A 16,200-nucleotide genomic window follows, 5' to 3' on the forward strand; every position below is an offset into this window, starting at 1 on the left:
AAAAGAATTTTGCGTGTGTGGAGCACGCGCTCCTTCTTTTCCCTCGCTTTCTAGCGGGGACGCCTCGTTGCGGCCTAGTGGCCGCTCGGTCGGTTACAATTTTCGTGGTGTGATTTTAGCCACCATTGCCGACTTTGACTTCGCCGACGCGATTTTTCCGTCGATGTCCTCGAAGGTCCCGAGTGGATTTAAAAAGTGTGGTCGCTGCGGCCGGCCGATCTCGCAGACCGACACCCACGCTTGGTGCCTCCAGTGCCTCGGGCCGGAGCACAATCTCAAGTCGTGCGTTTTGTGTCTCGGTCTCCGGAAACGGACTCAGGTTGCGAGGCAAGTTCTGCGGGACCGTCTTTTTGGAACTTGCGCCGGCCCCTCGACGTCGACCTCGACGGCATCGGTATCGAAGGCCGGTTCTTCGGTACCGGTATCGATGCCCGAGACATCGGCACCGATGGCAGCGACCCCAGGAGAACAGGTCCCGTCGGCCCGCCGGTCCGCCGGCGTGAGTGGGGTAGAGAGACCGCGTGGGCAGTCGGCCCCGGTCACTCCCTCAACTCGTGAGCCACGGGACCGAACCCTGTCGGACCCGGTACCCCGAGACCGAGGGGGATCGACCTCCTCCTCCTCCATGCCCTCCGGCACCGGTGACGTGCACCGGAAAAAAGACAAGAAGCGCCGTCACCGGGAGCCCTCGGTGCACCCTGAAGAGGAGTCGACGCCGAAGCGTCATCGCAGAGAGGAGAGATCTCCGTCGGTGGTGGAGGTACCGACGCGTCGGGGTTCCGGCACCTCGGTGCCATCTCCTGGCCCCCAGCAGCTTCCGGCACCGACACCCTTACCGGCCCCACCGCCTTTCCCGGCAGCGGGCCTGGACGAGTGCCTCAGAGCCATCCTTCCGGGGATCCTGGAAGGGCTGATGCGCCAGGCTGTGCCGGCGCCGGGGGTGCTTGCGCCCCCGGCGCCGATGACTGTGGCGCCGGCGAGCTCTAGCCCGGCGCCGGGGCAGTCGACACCGCCGCCGCTTGCGGTGCCGGTCTCGACAGCCACGCAGGTGGAGTCCCCGTCGACGTCGATGGAGGGAGCTCCGTCCCCGCCGGCGCGGGAGTCCACCGCTCGACGACACCGAGACCTTGGTGCCTCGACGTCGAGCCGGGCCCGGTACCGGACTCAGCTACATGAGCTAATGTCCGATACCGAGGACGAGGACTCGTGGGGGGAAGAGGAGGACCCGAGATATTTCTCCTCCGAGGAGTCTACAGGCCTTCCCTCGGACCCCACGCCGTCACCGGAGAGGAAGCTCTCACCTCCTGAGAGTCTCTCCTTTGCCTCCTTTGTGCGGGATATGTCTATAAGCATTCCCTTTCCCGTGGTCTCTGTGGAAGAGCCGAGGGCCGAGATGCTCGAGGTCCTCGACTATCCATCACCACCTAGAGAGTCCTCCACGGTACCGCTGCACAATGTCCTGAAGGAGACGCTGCTCCGGAACTGGGTGCGACCACTAACTAATCCCACCATTCCCAAGAAAGCAGAGTCCCAGTACAGGATCCACTCTGACCCAGAGCTCATGCGGCCCCAGTTGCCCCATGACTCAGCGGTCGTGGATTCTGCTCTCAAGAGGGCACGGAGTTCGAGGGATACCGCCTCGGCGCCCCCGGGGCGGGAGTCTCGCACTCTGGACTCATTTGGGAGGAAGGCCTACCAATCCTCCATGCTCGTGACCCGCATCCAATCTTACCTGCTCTATATGAGCATCCACATGCGGACCAATGTGCAACAGCTGGCGGACCTGGTCGATAAGCTCCCGCCGGAGCAGTCCAGGCCTTATCAGGAGGTGGTCAGGCAGCTGAAGGCGTGCAGAAAGTTCCTGTCCAGGGGGCATTTTGACACCTGTGACGTGGCATCTCGTGCTGCGGCCCAAGGTATAGTGATGCGCAGGCTCTCATGGCTGCGTGCCTCTGACCTGGACAACCGCACCCAGCAGAGACTGGCTGACGTCCCTTGCCGGGGGGATAACATTTTCGGTGAGAAGGTCGAGCAGATGGTGGACCAACTGCATCAGCGGGAAACCGCTCTCGACAAGCTCTCCCACCGGGCGCCTTCAGCACCCGCCCCCACGGGTGGGCGTTTTTCCCGGGCACGGCAGGCTGCACCCTATTCTTTTGCAAAGCGTAGGTACAACCAGCCGGCCCGAAGGCCTCGTCAGGCACAGGGACAGCCCCAGCGCGCTCGTTCTCGTCAACAGCGTGCGCCTAAGCAGCCCCCTGCGCCTCCACAGCAAAAGCCGGGGACGGGCTTTTGACTGGATCCACGGGAACATAGCCGCCCTACAAGTGTCCGTACCGGACGATCTGCCGGTCGGAGGGAGGTTAAAAATTTTTCACCAAAGGTGGCCTCTCATAACCTCCGACCAGTGGGTTCTCCAAATAGTGCGGTGCGGATACGCCCTAAATTTGGCATCCCTGCCTCCAAATTGTCCTCCGGGAGCTCAGTCTTTCAGCTCCCTTCACAAGCAGGTACTTGCAGAGGAACTCTCCGCCCTTCTCAGCGCCAATGCGGTCGAGCCCGTACCACCCGGGCAGGAAGGGCAGGGATTCTATTCCAGGTACTTCCTTGTGGAAAAGAAAACAGGGGGGATGCGTCCCATCCTAGACCTGAGAGGCCTGAACAAATTCCTGGTCAAAGAAAGTTCAGGATGCTTTCCTTGGGCACCCTTCTGCCAATGATTCAGAAAAACGATTGGCTATGTTCCCTGGATTTAAAGGACGCATACACTCACATCCCGATACTGCCAGCTCACAGGCAGTATCTCAGATTCCGACTGGGCGCACGGCACTTTCAGTATTGTGTGCTGCCCTTTGGGCTCGCCTCTGCCCCACGAGTGTTTACCAAGTGCCTCGTGGTGGTAGCGGCCTATCTACGCAAGCTGGGAGTGCACGTGTTCCCATATCTCGACGATTGGCTGGTCAAGAACACCTCGGAGGCAGGAGCCCTCCGGTCCATGCAGTGCACTACCCAACTTCTGGAGCTGCTGGGGTTTGTGATAAATTACCCAAAGTCCCATCTCCAGCCAACTCAGTCTCTGGAATTCATAGGAGCGCTGCTGAATTCCCAGACAGCTCAGGCCTACCTTCCCGAAGCGAGGGCCACCAATCTCTTGACCCTGGCTTCGCAGACCAGAGCGTCTCAGCAGATCACAGCTCGGCAGATGTTGAGACTTCTGGGTCATATGGCCTCCACAGTTCATGTGACTCCCATGGCTCGTCTTCACATGAGATCTGCTCAATGGACCCTAGCTTCCCAGTGGTTCCAGGCCACCGGGAATCTAGAAGATGTCATCCGCCTCTCCACCAGTTGCCGCACTTCACTGCTCTGGTGGACCATCCGGACCAATTTGATCCTGGGACGCCCATTCCAAATTCCGCAGCCCACGAAAGTGCTGACGACGGATGCATCTCGCCTGGGGTGGGGAGCCCATGTCGATGGGCTCCACACTCAGGGTCTGTGGTCCCTCCAGGAAAAGGATCTGCAGATCAACCTCCTGGAGCTCCGAGCGATCTGGAACGCACTGAAGGCTTTCAGAGATCGGCTGTCCTGTCAAATTATCCAAATTCGGACAGACAATCAGGTTGCAATGTATTACGTCAACAAGCAGGGGGGCACCGGATCTCGCCCCCTGTGCCAGGAGGCCGTCGGGATGTGGCGTTGGGCGTGTCGGTTCGGCATGCTCCTCCAAGCCACGTACCTGGCAGGCGGTAAACAACAGTCTGGCCGACAGACTGAGCAGAGTCATGCAACCGCACGAGTGGTCGCTCCATGCCAGAGTGGTACGCAAGATCTTCCGAGCGTGGGGCACCCCCTCGGTGGACCTTTTCGCCTCTCAGACCAACCACAAGCTGCCTCTGTTCTGTTCCAGACTTCAGGCACACGGCAGGCTAGCGTCGGATGCCTTTCTCCTCCATTGGGGGACCGGCCTCCTGTATGCTTATCCTCCCATACCTTTGGTGGGGAAGACCTTACTGAAGCTCAAGCAAGACCGCGGCACCATGATTCTGATCGCGCCCTTTTGGCCCCGTCAGATCTGGTTCCCTCTTCTTCTGGAGTTGTCCTCCGAAGAACCGTGGAGATTGGAGTGTTTTCCGACTCTCATTTCGCAGAACGACGGAGCGTTGCTGCACCCCAACCTTCAGTCTCTGGCTCTCACGGCCTGGATGTTGAGGGCGTAGACTTCACTGCGTTGGGTCTGTCTGAGGGTGTCTCCCGGGTCTTGCTTGCCTCTAGGAAGGATTCCACTAAAAAGAGTTACTTTTTCAAGTGGAGGAGGTTTGTCGTGTGGTGTGAGAGCATGGCCCTAGAACCTCGTTCTTGCCCTGCACAGAACCTGCTTGAATACCTTCTGCACTTATCAGAGTCTGGCCTCAAGACCAACTCAGTAAGGAATCACCTTAGTGCGATTAGTGCTTACCATTATCGTGTGGAAGGAAAAGCCATCTCTGGAGAGCCTTTAGTCGTTCGATTCATGAGAGGCTTGCTTTTGTCAAAGCCCCCTATCAAGCCTCCTGTTGTGTCATGGGATCTCAACGTCGTCCTCACCCAGCTGATGAAACCTCCTTTTGAGCCACTGAATACCTGCCATCTGAAGTACTTGACCTGGAAGGTCATTTTCTTGGTGGCAGTTACTTCAGCTCGTAGGGTCAGTGAGCTTCAAGCCCTAGTAGCTCATGCTCCATATACCAAATTTCATCACAACAGAGTAGTGCTCCGCACCCACCCAAAGTTCCTGCCGAAGGTGGTGTCGGAGTTCCATCTTAACCAGTCAATTGTCTTGCCAACATTCTTCCCCAGGCCGCATACCCGCCCTGCTGAACGTCAGTTGCACACATTGGACTGCAAGAGAGCATTGGCCTTCTACTTGGAGCGGACACAGCCCAACAGACAGTCCGCCCAATTGTTTGTTTCTTTCGACCCTAACAGGCTAGGGGTCGCTGTCGGGAAACGCACCATCTCTAATTGGCTAGCAGATTGCATTTCCTTCACTTACGCCCAGGCTGGGCTGACTCTTGAGGGTCATGTCACGGCTCATAGTGTCCGAGCCATGGCAGCGTCAGTGGCCCACTTGAAGTCAGCCACTATTGAAGAGATCTGCAAGGCTGCGACGTGGTCATCTGTCCACACATTCACATCTCATTACTGCCTCCAGCAGGATACCCGACGCGACAGTCGGTTCGGGCAGTCGGTGCTGCAGAATCTGTTTGGGGTGTAAATCCAACTCCACCCTCCAGGACCCGAATTTATTCTGGTCAGGCTGCACTCTCAGTTAGTTGTTCTTCGTAGGTCAATTTCTGTTATACCCTCGCCGTTGCGAGGTTTAATTGACCTGGGTTCTTGTTTTGAGTGAGCCTGAGAGCTAGGGATACCCCAGTCGTGAGAACAAGCAGCCTGCTTGTCCTCGGAGAAAGGGTATGATACATACCTGTAGCAGTTGTTCTCCGAGGACAGCAGGCTGATTGTTCTCACCTTCCCTCCCTCCTCCCCTTTGGAGTTGTGTGTTTCATACTTTTTGCTAGTCATTCAACTGGCGGGAGCGGTCGCGCACGGGCGGGAAGACGGCCGCGCATGCGCGGTGGGCGTGCCCTGCGTGCTGACCGTCCCGCGAAGCTTATTTCCGGTTGGTGGGGGCTGCCGCGGACGTCACCCAGTCGTGAGAACAATCAGCCTGCTGTCCTCGGAGAACAACTGCTACAGGTATGTATCATACCCTATACTGCTTATCCCAGAAATAGTGGATTTTCCCCAAGTCCATTTACTAATGGTCTATGGACTTTTCCTTTAGGAAGCCGTCCAAACATTTTTTAAACTCCGCTAAGCTAACTGCCTTTACCACATTCTCTGGCAACGAATTCCAGAGTTTAATTAGTTGAGTGAAGAAATATTTTCTCAAATTCGTTTTAAATTTACAACATTGTAGCTTCATTGCATGCCCCCTAGTCCTAGTATTTTTGGAAAGCTTAAACAGACGCTTCACATCTACCCGTTCAAACCCACTCATTATTTTATAGACCTCTGTCATATCTCCCCTCAGCCGCCTTTTCTCCAAGCTGAAGAGCCCTAGCTGCTTTAGCCTTCCTCATAGGGAAGTTGTCCCATCCCCTTTATCATTTTCGTTGCCATTCTCTGCACCTTTTCTAATTCCACTATATCTTTTTTGAGATGCGGCGACCAGAATTGAACACAATATTCAAGGTGTGGTCGCACCATGAAGCGATACGAAGGCATTATAACATCCTCATTTTTGTTTTCCATTCCTTTCCTAATAATACCTAACATTCTATTTGCTTTCTTAGCCGCAGCAGCACACTGAGCAGAAGGTTTCAACGTATCATCAATGACGACACCTAGATCCCTTTCTTGGTCCGTGACTCCTAATATGGAACCTTGCATGATGTAGCTATAATTCGGGTTCCTCTTTCCCACGTGCATCACTTTGTACTTGCTCACATTAAACGTCATCTGCCATTTAGACTCCCAGTCTCGTAAGGTCCTCTTGTAATTGTTCACAATCCTCCCGCGATTTAACGACTTTGAATAACTTTGTGTCATCAGCAAATGTAATTACCTCACTAGTTAATCCCATCTCTAGGTCATTTATAAATATGTTAAAAAGCAGCGGTCCCAGCACAGACCCCTGGGGGACCCCACTAACTACCCTTCTCCATTGAGAATACTGACCATTTAACCCTACTCTCTGTTTTTCTATCTTTTAACCAGTTTTTAATCCACTACCTCCTATCCCATGACTCTCCAATTTCCTCTGGAGTCTTTCATGAGGTACTTTGTCAAACGCCTTCTGAAAATCCAGATACACAATATCAACCAGCTCACCTTTAGCCACATGTTTGTTCACCCCTTCAAAGAAATGTAGTAGATTGGTGAGACAAGATTTCCCTTCACTAAATCCATGTTGACTTTGTCTCATTAATCCTTGCTTTTGAATATGTTCTGTAATTTTGTTCTTCATGATAGTCTCTAGCATTTTGCCCGGCACCGACATCAGACTCACCGGTCTATAATTTCCTGGATCTCCTCAGGAACCTTTTTAAAAAATGGGCGTTCCATTGGTCACCCTCCAATCTTTCGGTACCACGCTCGATTTTAAGGATAAATTACATATTACCAACAATAGCTCCGCAAGCTCATTTTTCAGTTCTATCAGTACTCTGGGATGAATACCATCCGGTCCAGGAGATTTGCTACTCTTCAGTTTGTAGAACTACCCCATTACATCCTCCAGGTTTACAGAGAATTCATTAAGTTTCTCCGACTCATCAGCTTTGAATACCATTTTTAGCACCGGTATCCCACCCAAGTCTTTCTCGGTGAAGACCGAAGCAAAGAATTAATTTAATCTCTCTGCTACGGTTTTGTCTTTCCTGATTGCCCCTTTTACTCCTTGGTGATCTAGCAGTCCAACTGATTCTTTTGCCGGCTTCCTGCTTTTAATATGCGTAAAAAAAATTTTACTATGTGTTTTTGCCTCCAACGCAATCTTTTTTCGAAATCCCTCTTAGCCTTCCTTATCAGCACTTTGCATTTGACTTGATATTCCTTATGCTGTTTCTTATTATTTTCAGTTGGTTCCTTCTTCCATTTTCTGAAGGCTTTTCTTTTAGCTCTAACCACTTTTGACTCGTAACCACTCGCCTCCACCTACCCTCCTCTCCTCCTTCCTGTATACATTAATTGATTTGATTTGCTTACTTTATTTTTTGTCTATTAGATTGTAAGCTCTTTGAGCGGGGACTGTCTTTCTTCTATGTTTGTGCAGCGCTGCGTATGCCTTGTAGCGCTATAGAAATGCTAAATAGTAGTAGTAGTAATAGCTTCTTTCACCTCACTTTTTATCCATGCCGGCTGTCGTTTGGTCTTCCGTCCTCCTTTTTAATATGTAGAATATATTTGGCCTGGGCTTCCAGGATGGTGTGTTTGAACAGCATCCACGCCTGATGTAAATTTTTCACCCTCGCAACCACTTCAAGTTTTTTTTTCACTGTTCTTCTCATTTTATAATAGTCTCCTTTTTTTAAAGTTAAACGCTAACATATTTGATTTCCTATGTATACTTCAAAGCTAATGTCAAATCCAATCATATTATGATCACTGTTATCAAGCGGCCCCAGCACCATTATCTCCTGCACCAGATCATGCGCTCCACTAAGGACTATGTCTAGAATTTTTCCTTCTCTCGTCGGCTCCTGTTCCAGCTGCTCCATAAAGCAGTCCTTGATTTCATCAAGGAATTTTACCTCCCTAGCGTGCCCCGATGTTACATTTACCCAGTCAATATCGGGGTAATTGAAATAACCCATTATTATTGTGTTGCCCAGTTTGTTTGCGTCCCTAATTTCCTTTAACATTCCTGCATCCGTCTGTTCGTCCTGGCCAGGCGGACGGTAGTACACTCCTATCACTATCCTTTTCCCCTTTACACATGGAATTTTAATCCACAGTGATTCAAAGAAGTGTTTTGTTTCCTGCAGAATTTTCAATCTATTTGATTCAAGGATCTCGTTAATATACAATGCTACCCCTCCACCAATTCGATCCACCCTATCACTACGATATAATTTGTACCCCGGTATGACAGTGTCCCACTGGTTTTCCTCCTTACACCAGGTCTCAGAGATGCCTATTATATCTAATTTTTCATTTAGTGCAATATATTCTAACTCTCCCATCTTATTTCTTAGGCTCCTGGCATTCGCATATAGACATTTCAAACTGTTTGTTGTTCCTATTTACATCATGCTTAGTACTTGACAGTATTAATTTGCAATATTTTGTCTGATTTTTATTTAAGGACACCTGGAGGCATATTTTCAAAGCACTTCGGGAGGCTAAGTTCCATAGGTTTCTATGGAAATTTGGGAGGCTAAGTGCTTTGAAAATGAGCCTCTTAGTCTACTACGGTCTCTTTTGCAACCTCACTATCAGGATACCCTATCTTCCCTGTTTTGGTGATATCTTTGAAAGATACCTTATCCTGAATCATGCACTTTTGAGCGACTGTCGGCCTCCCCCCCCCCCCTTGTTTGGGTTTCCTTTACAGTGAGCCCATGGGCCAGCTCACAGGCCTTCTGCTGACTTTTCCTCCTGTTGCTGCATTGGGCAACACTAAAGATTTCCATGAGATAGGGGCATAGGGAAGGGCAAAGATATGGGTAGGGGCAATCTGGTGGACCCTCCTACTGAGGGTAATTGTGAAATGCTTTGTCTGGCTCTAGGATTGATAGTATATGTAAACTCTGCTTCTGAAAAACAAAGCACATTCTGTTAACGGAGTCTTGGCCCATTTCCTTTCTGGAGCTGGAATTTCTGTTGTAGAAACCACCTCAAACCTCATGTATTCTTCTTCATAAAATATTTTTTAAAACATCTCACACTTTATCTAATCTGCGCAGACTTATCCTAGCAAGAAAAGAAAGAAAGCAGTGTGTCAACTGGAAGTGTTTGCTAATCTAATCTGGCATTTTTATTCCACTTAACCAAAATAAGGTTCAATCAGATAACAACAGAAGAGGTCGGGCAATGTCCCAAGCAAGGTACATATTTCTCACAAAGTACAGAAGCTGATAGTGTGCTGCTGCTTTTATCCCTTTCCACTGGGTTCAGAGCTTGCACAACATGCCTGCAGGCTGTCACAGCTCCAGAGATCATGTCCTGGTTGTTTTTCTGTGCATTTGGGGTATTTTGCTTAGATTACAGTTTAAACCTTCAGTTGTCTTCAGCCTGTGATGAGTAGCACTTTGATGAACTGAAAAAGTTCATCTGAAAAGTGATGCAGCTCTTTGGAAAGATGTGTCAATGTTTCCTTAATTGTGTAAAGTGGCTTTGCTTTTGATAGGAGATGGAAAACATTTATTCCCCTGATGTTGTCATGTCAGATATGGAAAATTGGATTGTTAACATTGCTGTCAGCATAGACCAGTATCAATGTGAGGGAACCATTAAACCAAACAAGAACTGGTCAGCTAGCCATTTTCAATCATTGAGTACTCTTAGCTTGTGAGTGTATGTACAAAAAATGTATAAGAAAATTCTGGTACCAATTATTACTATTTAATATTTCTGAAGCACTATACAGTGCTGTAACCATGTCATAAATCATGTCGTGACTGGGAAGGGTTAAGGTTCTGCTGGCCTGTGCTTGTATCTTACTGTGTTCTGTCTGAGAGTTTTTATTAAAATAATTCATGTCCAGAGTAAATGAGGGCTGTGCCTTTCCTGATCTAATATAATGTTTATTTCAGCCAGACTTGCTAACACAGGGGTGAGTTTCGAGAGGTTGCATGGCCATATGGAATTGTATATTTTGATATTTGTAAACTGGTTGCTACAGTGTACCAATAAAGTTATAAAGACAGAGACTGGTTTGTTTTTTCGGCGAGAGCGAGTCCATTGTTAAACATTTACCAGAATAGCACTGGGTATTACATACAGACGTAGATAAATGATGGCAGAAAAGACCCAATTGGCTGATCCAAGCTGCTCAGGGCCACTTTGGAGTGTCACAGACTGAGGTTCCAACTCCAAAGCTCAATGAGGAAGAATTTGAGTTGGCAACTGTAATGTAGAACTGGAGGTGAAGTGCAAAGCTCCAGTTAGTCTATGGCGTTACTGATTTCAGCATTACAGACTGTGTTTATATAATCTGTGCATTTCCCCTTCTGGGTTCTGGGTGGAGCAGAGAAGCTGCAGCCGGCCCCGGGGGAAGCTCGCGAGCGTCCTTCTCGCGCTGTGGGCGGGGCGTAGAAGTCGCGCGCACGTTTCTCCTCGCTCGCGCCTGCGCGCGTAGCTGGCAGCCAGCCGGAGAGACGGAGGGGGGAGTTGTCGGACCCGGCCGGGCTCGAGCCACGGCACCTCGGGGCTTAGCGGGCCGGAGCCACGTAGCCCCAGACAGGCGCCTTTGCACTTCGGGGGTCGTTTATGCATTTTCTGGTGGTTTTGGGGGTCGACTGAGCAGCAATGGGGGAAACGAAGATCATTTACCACCTGGACGAGCAGGAGACGCCCTACCTGGTGAAGCTGCCCATCGCTGCCGAGCGGGTCACTTTGGCCGACTTTAAAGCTGTTTTGAACAAACCCAACTACAAATTCTTCTTCAAGTCTATGGACGATGACTTCGGGTGAGTGACAGAAGGGGGCGGGGAGGGTGTCAGGCTGTGGAAACAAAGTTATCTTTAAAAGTTTTATGGCCATGAAACTGAGCGCTTGCAGTTAGACGTTCTATTTCCGTTTCAGACTGGACGCCTAAAGTACAGAATTGGAGGGATGTGTCATCCCGCATATTAACTTGGTGGTCTAGAACGGGCTGCAAAACCACATCAAATCCCTTAAAAACTCTGCTGAACCAGGGCTTGTTAGAAGAAAATAAGAAGAGCAAAAAGGAAGAAAGGGAATTAACGTTTAGCTGATGACATTTTCATTTATAGTTCAAGGCAAGTTCAGGTGCTTCCCAGTCCCTGGGCGGCTTAGAGTCTGTACCTGAGGTAATGACACATCCATCACTGACAGCCCAGTGCACTGTTTCTAAGAATGGCCAATTCATTTTACAAATACCTGGTAAAATCCCCAAAACATGATAGTCTGTGCTGCTTGTCCCAGTTCTGTCGTGTTAGAATTGATTTATGGGTTTTCTTTCAGGAGTTTGTTCACTCCTTTTTTTATACTAGACTATGCTAACTGCTTTTACATGTCCCCTGCTTATTTGTTTTTTCAAAGACTAAAACAATCAATTTGCATTTACCTGTTCCGCTCTGAAGGTTTTTATAGACATCGTATTTCTTTTCCAAGTTGAAGAGCCCTAACCAGCAGGAACTGTCGGAGTTGTTGCAGGGTGCTTCGGTTTCTCACCCCACTGCCCCTTCAGCTCCTAAGAGATCTCATTTAGACCTGGGGAAGTGGGCTGATAAGGCTCTCTGCGTTGCCCTCCCTCGTGTTTGGCGGGTGAATCCCTCGATGCATTTGTTCATGCCTAGCTGGATTTGCAGCTGTTAAGGTTCACATTTCACATTGAATGTTCAGCCAGGAAAGGTTTATAATTCATTTGTTATAGATCTAGTTTGAGTCTAGATCTATGTTCTCCATACAACAATCAGGCACCTGATGCCAGACCCTGTCACCAAAACATGATCTGTGTCGAGTCACATTGAAGATTTGACAATAAACGATCCCCAGCCATTTTCTTCAAGTCCTTTGCTGGCTGTATTTTGCCATGGGCAAGGGCTCATATGAAGCCTTTACAAGAGTCTCTTCTCAACCGCTGGTCTCTGGTGTCACAGCATTACGACCTTCATCTTCCTTGGACACTGGTTTTCAAACAGAGTATGCAGCGGTGGTTGTTGCTCAGGAATTTGACAGCGCTCCCTTTCCGATAACACAATGTGACGTGGTGACAACGAACGCCAGCAAGTCGGGTTCTGGAGCTCATTATAAGTTCATAAGAACATGAGAATAGCCATACTGGGTCAGGCCAGTTGTCCAACTAGCCCAGTATTCTGCTTCCAACAGTGGCCAATCCAGGTCACAAGTATCTGGCAGAAATCCAAATGGTAGCAACATTCCAGAACCCCAAAGAGTAGCAACATTCCTGAAACCCAAATAGTAGCAACATCCCTGGTACCAATCTCAGTAAGCAGTGGCTTCCCCCATGTCTGTCTCAATAACAGACTATGGACTTTTCCTCCAGGAACCTATTCAAACTTTTTTTTTTAAACCCAGATACGTTAACCACTATTACCACATCATCCAGCAACGAGTTCCAAGAACTTAACTATTCTTTGATTGAAAAAAGTATTTCCCCCTATTTGTTTTAAAAGTATTTCCATGTAATTTCATCAAGAGATCCCTGGTCTTTGTACTTTTTGAAAGAGTTAAAATTGATTCACTTTTACCCATTCTACAACACTCAGGATTTAGTAGACCTTTCTCTGCTATGCAATGGGGGTTACAAAACAGAAAAATAAACCTTGCTTAGATCCTGTGCAGAGTACTTGGAGGTATTTCACATGAGTAACTAGGATTGGAGGACATTTCAAATAAGATAAATGCTTTAGAGCGGACTTAAAACTCTAATGGATAAAATGTACACAATTTTGGAAAGGTACCATCATTTCCATATTGTAACTAATGTTTTTGACCATTATTGCATACCGGTAAGTTGAGCTCTGTGGAATCAAAAGCACAACTTATGTAGCGTATTTGGACTCTTTTGAGATCTTTTCTTCCTTCTTCAAAATCAGTTTTGTCTAAATACTTAAAATTGAATTAATATTGTGGTTTTACCAATGTGAGCTGGAAGACATGGTTTCACAGACCATAGTTTAGGGATCTAATCCAATGCTAACTTCTCTTCAGTAAAGGTCAGTTTGGCACATTTTACATAGAAACAGAGAAAAATGTAGGCAGATAAAGACCATATGGGCTTATCCAGTCTGCCCTTCCATCCCATCTACTCTCCCTACCTCTCTTCCTTAGAAATCCTATGTACTTGTCCCAAACTTAAATTCAGATACAGTTTTCATCTCCACCACCTCCACCAGGAGGCTGTTCCACAAATTCAGCACCCTTTCTGTGAAGAAGTATTTCCTCAGGCAACTTCCGTGTCTATCCCCTTTCACCTTCGTCTTATGCCCCCTCGTTCTAGAGCTTCCTTTAAATTGAAACAGACTTGCCTCTTGTGCATTTATGCCGCATAGGTATTTAAATGTCTTTCATGCATGGACTGTTGTTTGAATATTTTTACTTCTGTAATTGTTGCCTACATTCAGCTTATTCTTGCTGTACACTGTCTTGGATGATTGTTTTCAAAACGCAGTATGTAAATCCTGATAAAATAAGTATCTCCCATATGGGGGGGGGGGTAGAAGGGGAGAAAATGTTGTAAAAATTGATGATACAGTTAAGATGTACATAAATTTATATGATGTGTCAATATGATTACAGAACGTTTGCTTTTCATAAAGCTGTTTCAAATGTTTGATCATCAATAAAAACCGTTTAAAAAATAAAATAAAAATAAGTATCTCCCCCCTCCTGCCTTTCTTTCGATGTATACATATTAAGATCTTAATGTCTGTCCTGTACACTTTATAACAAAGTCCACTGACCATTTTTATAGCCGTCCTCTGGACCAACTCCATTCTTTTTATATCTGTTTGACGGTGTGGTCTCCAGAATTGTACCAACTATTCCAAATGAGGTCTTAACTGTGCAGACTTTAAGGTCAAATAATATCCTGTTATCTAAGAAGTTCTTCACTATTAAATGACGGCCGTGGGAGCTGCTAAGCTTTTGTGGTTTCTTGTTTCTTGGATTAACTCTGCTTGTTTCTTCCCTTTGGCAGGGTGGTGAAGGAAGAGATCTCCGATGACCACGCCAGCGTCCCTTGTTTCAATGGCAGAGTGGTATGCTGGGTAAGTGTGTCCAGGTCATTAGGGTTATCAAAAAGTGAAGCTGCAAAACTGACACTTCACAGGGAGCGAAGTGATTTTGATTGTTTTAATAGTAATGTGATCATGGATTTTTAAAATTTGGTTATGATTTTGCACAATGCAAAAGATATTGGTGAAGGAAAAGAAACACGTATTTAGTTTTGGACCAATGTTTTACGTGGCCAATGATGATCATCATAAAGCATATACAGACAGACTTAAAGATCTCTTGCACATACACCATAGACCTTTTATAACGTGACTCAATTTAACACGGATCAGTTACAACACAGTCAGAACTTGGACCCCAGAATTTCATGTGGTTCAGATGCGAACTAATTAGATGGTCCAGGGCACTTTCTACTGTTGATGTTCTTTCTCCTTCTCTTTTCACAATCCCTTCAGATCTATCTTCTCACAGCCTTGATGATCAAGTAAACATTTGGCATTCTGTACTGAAAAATGGTCTCAATTTGGCCATGCCAGAATTCTTCTGCCATCCTAGAGTTATAGGAACCCTTGGTACACTTCTGACCTCCGTCTCCTAAAACGTCAGTATCGTCATGTTGAACGCCTCTGAAGGAAATCAAAATCAATCCTAGATCAAGAAAAATGTAGAGAGCTGCATCGGATTTATAATGCACGTTTAAAAAAAAAGCAAAAAAGGATTACTTCCATAAACTTTTGAAGTCCCCGAATTCTTCGTGGGATTTTGTACTCGATATGCTGATGTATGACAGTCTCCGGTTTACAATCTGAGATCAATGTTGCATGTTCAGCTGAAGCTTTAGCTGTTTCCTTTGTCAACAAAATTGACATGTTACTAGCCCCTTTCCCTCCTTTGTCCTTAATGCTTCCGTCTGCACCTCCTTCTCCACTGGTCCCCTCTACCTGGTCTGCCACTTGGTCATTGTTTCAAACTCGGTTCTCCTTGAATAAAATTATTTCTACCATGAGACCCACCTTTTGTGGTTGCGATCCTATTCCACCAGCTTGGTTGAAGGTACGTTCTTTAGGCTTACTCCCTACGCTCTTGTCCATCATTAACCTTAGTCTTTCCACTGGACAATTTTTAGACTTCTAGAAAAATGCATTAGTCTGCCCGATCCTAAAAATGCCCAATTTAGATCCCACTCATTATTGTCCTGTGTCAAACCTATCATGCATGTCTAAACTTTTAGAAAAGGCTGTATTTCATCGACTTGTCTTCTACACAGATAAGATCTTTGCCTTACATCCTAGACAATCGGGCTTTATATTGTGTCACAGTACCAAAACTGTAGTGGCAGCAACGCTTAGCGAGATTCATAGCCACCTTGATCAACATAGAATAGTCCTGGCTGCCTCCCTTGATCTTAGAGCAGCCTTTGACCTTGTCAGTCACTCTTCTGCTCTCCCATCTTGCCTTGCTCGGTATCTCAAGTGAAGTCTTTGCTTGGTTTCAATCATTTTTCACATCATACCTTTCAGGCATCTTCGTCCACTTCAACTACCAAGAAGCTCCATTGTGTCGTCCCCCAGGGCTCAATTCTTTCCCCTTTTCTATGTAACCTATTTTTAAGCCCTCTTGCCACCCTTATCCAGTCTTATGCAATTTCGGCCTACTATTATGCAGATGACATCCTTCTCATTTATCCCACTTATTTGAGTTCTTGCACCCTTCCGTTGACTACTTCCCTTCAGACTTGTTTAGATAACATCTCCCTTTGGTTGAAAG

The 16,200-nt window shown here is 47.4% G+C and overlaps 1 protein-coding gene across 5 annotated transcripts in view; it reads left to right on the forward strand.

The window, feature by feature from the left end:
* The first annotated feature begins 10,839 nt into the window (after positions 1-10,839).
* Positions 10,840-16,200, forward strand: part of DVL3 (dishevelled segment polarity protein 3) — a 49,868-nt gene continuing 44,507 nt past the window's right edge. For 2 of the 5 annotated variants that reach the window (XM_030216252.1, XM_030216251.1), the window contains exons 1-2: positions 10,840-11,177; positions 14,396-14,465. In XM_030216252.1, the coding sequence (XP_030072112.1) occupies positions 11,017-11,177; positions 14,396-14,465 (231 nt within the window). In that variant the 5' untranslated portion in view covers positions 10,840-11,016. The remainder of the gene's footprint in view (positions 11,178-14,395; positions 14,466-16,200) is intronic. The other 3 variants (XM_030216250.1, XM_030216249.1, XM_030216248.1) reach the window with 2 other exon arrangements.

This window comes from Microcaecilia unicolor, chromosome 10, assembly GCF_901765095.1.
Source record: "Microcaecilia unicolor chromosome 10, aMicUni1.1, whole genome shotgun sequence".
In the NCBI taxonomy this organism is placed as follows: Eukaryota; Metazoa; Chordata; class Amphibia; order Gymnophiona; family Siphonopidae; genus Microcaecilia; species Microcaecilia unicolor.